At 51.1% G+C, this 10,000-nt stretch overlaps 1 protein-coding gene across 1 annotated transcript in view; it reads left to right on the forward strand.

The window, feature by feature from the left end:
* LOC307270955 (transcription factor IIIB 90 kDa subunit-like) overlaps positions 1-10,000 on the forward strand; it is a 35,624-nt gene that overhangs the window by 24,134 nt on the left and 1,490 nt on the right. The window contains exons 14-16 of the mRNA XM_080054842.1: positions 4,245-4,540; positions 8,932-8,983; positions 9,419-9,587. Of these exons, the coding sequence (XP_079910968.1) occupies positions 4,245-4,540; positions 8,932-8,983; positions 9,419-9,587 (517 nt within the window). The remainder of the gene's footprint in view (positions 1-4,244; positions 4,541-8,931; positions 8,984-9,418; positions 9,588-10,000) is intronic.

Genomic DNA, 10,000 nt, shown 5'->3' on the forward strand with positions numbered 1-10,000 from the left:
TGAAGATAAAAAAATTATAATGATTAAAAATGTAGATGTGCGTGTTGTTCTTAATGCTTTGTTAGGGGGGTTGGGGAGGGGAGGGGGTGATGGAGGCTACAGCTCTTGGAAAAAAACTGTTCCTCATCCTGGTGGTGCGGGCCCGCAGTGTGCGGTACCTCTTCCCCGATGGTAGGGGAACAAACAAGGTGTGTCCTGGGTGGGTTATATCAGAACTTATTGACCTTGCCTTCTTCTTCAGTCGGTCACCCCACACAGAGTCCAGGTCTGGGAGCTCAGCTCCGATGATCTTTCTGGCCGACTTAACCACCCTGGCCAAGTCCCTCTTGCTCTCCGCTGTGCAGCCTGAATGCCACACACAGCAGCCCTGGCAGAGAATGCTCTCAATTGTACTCCTGTAAAAGTTAATGAGCAGGTGTGAGGCTAAACCAGCCTGTTTTAGCCTCCTTAGGAAGAAGAGCCTCTTCTGGGCCCTCTTCACGAGACTGGATATGTGAGTAGCCCATGTTAGGTCCTTAGTGATGTATGTCCCCAGGAATTTCACAGAGTCCACCCTCTCCACCTCTTCTCCATTTATGGTAATTGGGGTCTGCATGGTCCTCTTGGATCTCCTAAAGTCCACAATGATTTCATTGGTTTTGGTGGTGTTTAGGATCAGGTTGTTATCCACACACCACTCTGCCATGTGTTGGACCTCCTGCCTGTAATGGGACTCATTGTTGTCAGTAATGAGCCCCACCACAGTGGTGTCATCAGCGAACTTTATTATTGTGTTGGATGGATGGGTGGGGACGCAGTCATGGGTGAAGAGGGTGTAGAGGGCTGGGCTGAGTACACACCCCTGGGGCGCACCTGTGCTCAGGGTTATAGTTGAGGATGTCAGATCCCCTACTCTGACATTCTGCGGTCTGTTCGTGAGGAAGTCTAGGATCCATGAGCAGAGTGAGGTGGGCAGACCAAGATCAATGAGTTTGAGGACCAGTTTATGGGGGATTATGGTATTGAATGCGGAGCTGAAGTCCACAAAGAGCATCCTTACATATGTGTTGGGATGCTCCAGGTGGGACAGGGCTGTGTGAAGTGCGATGGAGACAGCGTCATCTGTGGACCTGTTTGCTTTATAGGCAAACTGGTGGCTGTCCAAGTCCACAGGGATGCGGTCTCTGATGTACACCAGTATCATCCGCTCGAAGCACTTCATTATTACTGGGGTGAGGGCGACTGGGCGGTAGTCATTGAGGCAGGTAATGGCAGATCGTTTGGGGATAGGGACGATGGTAGTGGACTTAAGGCAGGTGGGGACGGCGGCTTGATGCAGGGAGAGGTTAAAGATGTCTGTGAAAACTCCTGCTAACTGGTCGGCACATGACCTCAGTATACGGCCCGACACCCCATCAGGTCCAGCAGCCTTGTTGATGTCAATACTTCTCAAGGTAGACCTCACCTGGTGGTGCTGAAGAGTGAGTGGCTCCTCCTCCTCTGGCCCTGTCACCTGATGCTCCACTGTCACCCCACTGTGCTGCTTGTCAAAGCGGGCGAAAAAGTGGTTTAGGGTATCTGGGAGGTCCCTGTCCTCATTAACCATTGTGGTCTTGTGTTTGTAGTCAGTTAGAGTTTTAATGCCTCTCCACATGCTCCTGGGGTCCTTATTTTTAAAGTGACCCTCAATGCGCTGTCTGTACTTGCCTTTGGCCTCTTTGATGCCCTTTTTTAGGTCTCGTCGGGCAGTACTATAGGCCAGCAAGTCACCCGACCTGAATGCAGCATCTCTCGCCCTGAGCAGCAACCTCACATTACAGTCAAACCAGGGTTTCTGGTTAGGGAACACCTTGGTAGTTTTGGTGCTCAGTACTGTCTCGGTGCAAAACTGAATGTAATCCAGGACGTTAGAGGTGTACTCCTCCAAGTTGGCCCCCTGCGAAAAAACCTCCCACACTGTGCTCTCAAAACAGTCCTGTAGTGAACTAACAGCTTCCTCACTCCATACCTGTACTGTCTTCACAGCTGGTTTGGTTCTACAGACAACTGGTTTATAAGATGGAATCAGTGTCAAGGAGATATGGTCTGATAATCCGAGTTGTGGGGATGGTACAGCTTTGTATGCCCTCTGTATATTTGTATATACTTGGTCCAGTGTGTTTTTATCTCTGGTAGGAAAGCATACATTTTTGTGGAGTTTTGGTTTAGTTGGCTGTTAATAAAGCTGTACAGTTCCTCTAAAGCTAGTTTGGTGTTCACTTGTGGTGGGATGTAAACAGCTACGATGAGAGTTGCAGAAACCTCCCTTGGCAAGTAAAACGGCCTGCATTTCACTGCTATATATTCCAAATCTGGGGAGCAGTGTGTCCCTACGACATCTGTTGCTGTGCACCAGTCATTGTTTACATAGATACAGACCCCTCCCCCTCTGGTTTTACCGGAAGCTGCAGTCCTGTCACCTCGATAGACCGTGTAGCCTGCTAGTCCGATAGCTTCGTCCGGGACGGAGTTATCCAGCCAAGTCTCCGTGATTACAGTCACGCAGTTGCCCATTTTGTTCGATGCAATCCTCAGCCTCATTTCGTCGATCTTGTTGACGAGTGACCGGCAGTTGGCAAGAAAGAGACTGGGAAGCGGTGGTCGATGCGGGTTAGCTCGTAGCCTAGCGTGCAGTCCTCCCCTCTTGCCCCGCTTCCTCCTTCTGTCCCGACGCCGCCTCCGGTGCCTCCTGAGCCCGCAGTAGATCCCATTCTCGAGCCCTTCAGGTCGCAGTATCTCCGGAGGAATGGAGTCTGATCTCTCGTTAATGTGATCCGGACGCCGTTCTCCGATAGCAAGGAGTTCAGCTCGCTCGTACGTGACACGAGCGTCCAGTGTACGGACAAATACACAAAACACAAATACAAATAAAAAGCTGCTTACTAACAGAGAGTACCGAGCCGCTGCGTTCATGCGCGCCGCCGCCATCACCATATGTAATCAAAGTATAATCACCTGTGCCAGGTAAAGCACTTACATCAACTAAACTTTCCCTGTCTCCCTCCCTGCCTGTCTGTCTGTCTGTCTGTCTCTCTCTCCCTGTCTGTCTGTCTGTCTCTCTCTCTGTCTCTCTCCCTGTCTCCCTCCCTGTCTCTCTCCCTGTCTCTCTCTCTGTCTCTCTCTCTGTCTCTCTCCCCGTCTCCCTCTCTGTCTCTCTCCCTGTCTCTATCCCTCCCTGTCTCTCTCTCTCCCTGTCTCTCTCCCTGCCTGTCTCTCTCCCTCCCTGTCTCCCTGCCTGTCTCTCTCCCTCCCTGCCTGTCTCTCTCCCTCCCTCCCTGTCTCCCTCCCTCCCTGTCTCTCTCTCTCCCTGTCTCTCTGCCTGTCTCCCTCCCTGCCTGTCTCTCTCCCTCCCTCCCTCTCTCCCTCCCTGTCTCCCTCCCTCCCTGCCTGTCTCTCTCCCTCCCTCCCTGTCTGTCTGTCTCTCTCCCTGCCTGTCTCTCTCCCTCCCTCCCTGCCTGTCTCCCTCCCTGCCTGTCTCTCTCCCTCCCTGCCTGTCTCCCTCTCTGCCTGTCTCTCTCTCTGTCTCCCTCCCTCCCTCCCTGTCTGTCTGTCTGTCTCCCTCCCTGCCTGTCTCTCTCCCTCCCTGCCTGTCTCTCTCCCTGCCTGTCTCTCTCCCTCCCTGCCTCCCTCTCTCCCTGCCTGTCTCTCTCCCTCCCTGCCTGTCTCTCTCCCTCCCTCCCTGCCTGTCTCTCTCCCTGCCTGTCTGTCTCTCTCCCTGCCTGTCTCTCTCCCTGCCTCTCTCTCTCCCTGCCTGTCTGTCTCCCTCCATCCCTCTCTCTCTCCCTGCCTGTCTGTCTCTCTCCCTCCCTGTCTCCCTCCCTCCCTGCCTGTCTCTCTCCCTCCCTCCCTCCCTCCCTGTCTGTCTCTCTCCCTGCCTGCCTGTCTCTCTCCCTGCCTGTCTGTCTCTCTCCCTGCCTGTCTCTCTCCCTCCCTGCCTGTCTCTCTCCCTGCCTGTCTCTCTCCCTGTCTCTCTCCCTGTCTGTCTCTCTCCCTGCCTGTCTCCCTCCCTCCCTGCCTGCCTCCCTCCCTCCCTGTCTCTCTCTCTCCCTGCCTGTCTGCCTCCCTCCCTCCCTGTCTCTCTCTCTCCCTGTCTCTCTCTCTCCCTGCCTGTCTGCCTCCCTCCCTCCCTGTCTCTCTCTCTCTCTGCCTGTCTCCCTCCCTGCCTGTCTCTCTCTCTGTCTCTCTCTCTCCCTGCCTGTCTCTCTCCCTGCCTGTCTGTCTGTCAGCCTAAGAAGCAGAAGAGAAAGAAGGACCAACTGGCTCAGACGGCCGGCGAGGCGATAGAGAGAATGCTGGAGAAGAAGAAAATCTCCAGTAAGATCAACTACGAGGTTCTGAGGGATCTGAACAGCCGAGGGGGGGGCACACCGGGGGGGAACAGCCCACACAGCGTCGCCACGGAGACAGGCAACGACAACAACAACAGCGCAAAGAAACCACAACAACGTCCCAACCGCCGCCGCAAGAAGAGTGAAGCAGACAGAGAGCTAGCTGATGCTACCGCTAGCATCATGGGCAAGAGGTGAGACAGGCAGACAGACAGACAGACAGACAGACAGACAGACAGACAGACAGACAGACAGACAGACACACAGACACACAGACAGACAGACACACACACACTTCTTTCTTCTTCTTAAGTTGTCCGTCGATTTCGACGATGACGTCACATTTATGCCCTTGAGGATGAAGAATCAGAAGAATCAAAAAGTCCATGGCTCTTGGCTACTTCTGATGGGTTCGTCTGTGGCTGTGCAGTCCTATTCGTGATCCGCAAATACGGTTACATACATCACAGCAGAATTCCCCTTGCGTAGCGGGTGGTTGATGACGTAGTACCCGCTTTGCTGCTGCTTTGTTTTTTAATTGAGTTGCGTAGGTTACAGAGCCTTTGTGACAGGATACACTCCATTGATGTCGGTCAGAGGCCAATGTCTCCAGCACTAGTGGTTGGATGCCACACAACTTAAGAGAAGTTTTCAAGTGATCTTTGTATCTCTTGCGCTGACCTCCTGCTGACCTACTGCTGTCTGGGATCTCTCCGTATAGGACCTTTCGGGGTAGCCTATCCTGAGGCATGCGGATTACATGTCCTGCCCACCGCAGCTGTTTTTGGAAAAGCAAGACTTCCAGGGGCTCGATGTTAGCGCATTCATAAAGTTCAGTTTTTGGGATCCTGTGCCACCACTTCAGTCCCAGTATGCGCTGAAGGCAGCCTGTATGGAATGATTCCAGTTTACTGAGATGTTTCCTATATGGAACCCACGCCTCACAGCCATACAGAAGGATAGATAAGCATATTGCTTTGTAAACAGTCATTTTGGTATGTATTGTTAGGTCCCTGTTATGAAAGACTCTGCTGTTCAGTCTTCCAAAGGAGGCAGATGCTAGGCTGATTCTTCTGTGGACTTCGTTGGTAATGTCACCAGTGTCTGTGACTATGGAGCCTAAATATGGAAAGTGTGGGACGGTCTTGAGTTGTTGGTTGTTAATATGGAATGTGACGGGGTCTTGAGGAGGATCCCGCATTATTAAAACCTCAGTTTTGGATGTATTGATAGTAAGACCGGCACGGTTGTATGTGTCGGCTAGGGTGTTTAGGGTGTGCTGCAGGTGTTCAGGTGAACAGCTGACATAGGCAGCATCATCTGCATACTGCAGATCACGGATGATTTCTTTTGTCACTTTGGTTTTTGCTTGGAGGCGTCTGAGGTTGAATAAATTACCATCGAGGCGATATTTGATGGGGATCCCGGCATCCGGCAAGAGCAAATGGGCGGAAGTCTTCATAACACCGGCTAGGAAGAGGTTAAAGAGTATGGGGGCAATAACACAGCCCTGCCTGACACCCGAACCTACTGTGAAGGGGTCAGATTTCCCACCTCCACTGATGACGCGTGCCATAGCCCCATCATGGAGGGCTGTTAGAACTGCAAGGAAGGTCGGAGGGCAGCCAAATTTCTCCAGGATGCTCCAGAGAAGTGGCCTGTTGACTGTATCAAAGGCCTTTGTTAAGTCGACAAAGACCATATAAAGTGGTTTGTGGTGTTCTCGACACTTTTCTTGCAGCTGCCTGGCTACAAAGAGCATGTCAATGGTACTTCTCTGCTTTCTAAAACCACATTGTGTTTCAGGTAAAACATCCTCGGCAATGTGTACAAGGAGCCGAAACAGCATGAGCCTTGTAAGGACTTTGCCCGCTGCAGAGAGCAGTGAAATTCCGCGGCTGTTTCCACACACAGCCGCGTCACCCTTCTTTTTGTAGATGTTTGTGATGTCAGCGTCTTTCCACTGTTGTGGGACGCATTTACTAACCCAGATGATTGTGATGATGGCGTGGATGTTATTTATGATGGCATCACCGCCATACTTAAGTATTTCTGCGGGTAAGCCATCAGGTCCAGTTGCCTTGTTGTTTTTAAGGCTATCAATGGATGTCTTGACTTCAGCATGGGAAGGGGGAGCGTCCAGCTCCTGAATGAATGGTAGATCAGGGAGTTCATTGAGCAGGTTAGGGTCAGTTTGCGTGTTTTTGTTCAGAAGATCTTGGTAGTATTCTGCCCAGCGTGTGAGGATCTCTGTTTTCTCTGTGTGCAGTGTGTTCCCATCTGCACTTCTGACTGGGTGGGAGGCATTTTTGTAAGGCCCATAAGCGGTTTTAAGGGCATTATAAAATTCCTTTTGGTTTCCGGAGTCTGCATAGCCTTGAACTTCTTGAGCCAGTTTTGTCCACCATTGGTTCTTCATTTCTCTAATCATGTTCTGTGTCTTTGAGCGTATTGCAGCGAGCTTCTTACGCCTGGCGTGAGATGGTTTGTCCAATGCAGCTGCGAAGGCTTTATTTCTTTCAGCAATGAGCTTGTGGATGTCTGTTGCCTGGTCGTCAAACCAGTCCCTGTTCTTCTTTTTATTGACGCCTAGTACACGTCGAGATATAGTTAGGATGTTGCTGCATGCATTGTCCCAGGTTCTAGTGAGGTCTGCAGTAGTGTGGAGGTTGCTTGTGTCTATGGTGAGTTCGTTTTCCAGTGCTGCTTGGAATGTAGAGAGGATTTTCTCATCTTGGAGAGCGCGTATGTTCAGACGAGCAGGTGGTGCACATCGTCGTATAGGCGGCCTTATCTTGAGGTTCAGCTTCGTTCGTACAAGACGGTGATCTGTCCCTCCATCTGCACCTCGCATTGAGCGAGTGATCGTGACGTCTTTGAGATCACTTTGTCGTGTGATTACAAAGTCTATGAGGTGCCACTGTTTAGAACGTGGATGCATCCAGGTGGTTTTATGCATGTCACGGAGTTGGAATATAGTGTTGGTGATGGTGAGCGCATGTGTAGAGCAAAGGCTGAGGAGCCTAAGTCCATTAGCATTACATTTGCCAGTTCCATGGTGGCCCAGCACCTTTTCCCATATGTGGTGATCTGTTCCAACCCTGGCGTTAAAGTCGCCAAGGAGGATTAGCTTGTCCTCCCGAGGGATGGCTTGCAGGGTGGTGTGGAGTAATGCATAAAACTGATCTTTAGAGGCCTCGTTGGTAGGTAAGGTCGGAGCATATGCGTTAATAATTGATAAGTGACGTTTTTTTGACAAAGGGATACGCCACTGGATGAGTCTCTCAGATTTTCCAATGGGGGTGGTTGGAATGTGCTGGATGAGGGCTGTTCGTATGGCGAAAGCAACACCATGTATGCGTGGTTGGTCTTCAGGCACTCCCTTCCAAAAGAAGGTGTAGCCTTCTCCACTCTCTGTGAGGGACCCTTCACCAGAGAATCGAGACTCTGTGATGGCTGCTATATCAATGTTATATTTATTCAGTTCATGGGCAATCAGTGCCGTGCGTCTCTCCGGTTGGTTGGCGGTATCGAGTAGTGTCCTTACGTTCCATGTAGCCAGGGTTAGGGTAGAAGATTTAGTTTTAATATTTCGACCGATAAAAAGGGAGACACGGTGAGCTCGGCTACCCACCCGTGTGCAATGAAGACAGACAATGTTTAGGTCACCTTTTCTAGACCTTTCCCCATGTGGGGTGGGCGGTGCGGATCCTAAATAGGGCCGCCCAGTCACCCTGGAAGCTGCCTCTGGAAGCTGCTGTCTTCGAGCCCCAGCCATGCCAGCGACCATCTATCCAAGGCCGCCTCACGTGTAGCGCAGGGCTAAGAGCTTCCGGTCTCTCCAGACCTGCTCCTACTGCTCTGCTTCCATCGCCGCAGGACTTTTGAAGAAAGAAGGAAATAGGGGATGAGGGAAAGAAGTAGCGGGGAGGGGGGGGGGGGCATAAAGTGAGACTTGTGCAATAGATGCTTAAGGTGGGGAAAGGGTGCACCATCCTCAATCCACCATCTTGGCAAGCCACAGTTAGGCTGGAGGCAAGGTGAGATCCAAGACGGCCAGTCACTGTGGAGTGTTGCAGGAGACTGCCAAGTCGTCGGTATAGTGGCGCTCGCCTGGTGCGGGTCTCCACCGCAGATTTTTCATTTTGGGTTTTCTCCCATAGTCTTTTCCCAGCCATGGGCACCCACAAGACAGTGGGGCAGGAGATGGTGTGGTTCCAGGGGAGTCCACCTCTGGTTCCACACCTCTGGGGCCTCCTGCTGCTCCGAGATCCTCTGCTGGTTTCGCCTGGAGCCGCAAGGCACCCAGTTACCGTGTGTGGCCACGAGGAGGCACAGCAGAGGTCTTGACGATGGAGAGGCTATGTACTGGCAAGGGGAGGCTTACGCACTCGGCTCCCCCGTTCGCACAGGGCTAGCCAGCGGTGACATCTGAAAGCGAGAGCATGCAAAGCAGCAGGCCACACTTAAAGCCACACTAGACGCATCACATCGCCCTGTGTGCACACACACACACACACACACACACACACACACACACACACACACAATATACAATAAATATTATATGTATTATTTGTTCCAGAGTCCGACTCCTTCTTTCCTCGACATCAAAGAAGAAGAAATCTGACTTCAAGGTGAGAGACGTGTGTGTGACATGTAACAGCAAACGAGACCATCAGTGCAAAGAATGCTATTTTTATATAGTTTTTCTTAATGCCTTTGTCATGGGTATACGCTCACCCAGGAACAACAGCTGGCGTGGTGAAAACATTACTGCTTTTGTCCAAAGGGGGCGGTAGAATCAACACACTGAAAGTTCCTCGGAGCCTTTTAATGACAAAGTGAGAAATCCCTTAGCTCAGTTGGTAGGGCGTCCCCCCCCATGGGCCTCGGCCAGCAGCGGACCCGGGTTCGATTCCAGCCCGCGGTCGTTCTCTGCATGTCACTCCCCTCTCTGCCCCATTTCAACTCTGTCTCTACACTATCAATAAAGCATAAAAATGCCCAAAAAAAATATTTAAAAAAAAAAGTCAGTTCATCATAAATCATTTGATCTTTTCTCTTCTCAGGCAGAGAGTTTAGTAACCATGGAGACGACCCCCGAGCCCTGTGTTACCATGGAGACGACCCCTGAGCCCTGTGTCACCATGGAGACGACCCCGGACCCCCCCAGCCCGCCCCCTCCTGAGGAAGAGGAGGAAGAGGACGAGTGTGTGAGCGCACTGCAGCTAGTAGGAGGTACTGTTTCTCTAAACATGTTCAAGTCCTTACTTAATGATGTTGAAGCTCTTCTGTCTGTACATGCTTTGTTTGATGATGTTCTGACTGTGACTCTGTTTTTATGTTCTCTGTTGTTTTTAAATGATTGTCTGTAACTAACTGTGCTGCTGCCTGTCTTGGCCAGGACTCTTTTGTAAAAGAGATTTTTAATCTCAATAAGACTTTCCTGGTTAAATAAAGGTTATAATAATAAAAAAACCTGTCTGTACTGTGTGTGCACTGGAATATAATCTGGGTTAATACACAGCCTAGGCTCTGTAAACTGGCATGTAAACAAAGGGTAGGGCCCACCGTAGCTAGTAACATGCCCGTTTACAGAGCCTAGGCTGTGTATACACACTGGAGTTTTTCCAGCTCACACACAGTACAGA

Source organism: Ammodytes marinus (genome assembly GCF_949987685.1).
Source record: "Ammodytes marinus genome assembly, contig: scaffold_195, whole genome shotgun sequence".
Taxonomy (NCBI): domain Eukaryota; kingdom Metazoa; phylum Chordata; class Actinopteri; order Uranoscopiformes; family Ammodytidae; genus Ammodytes; species Ammodytes marinus.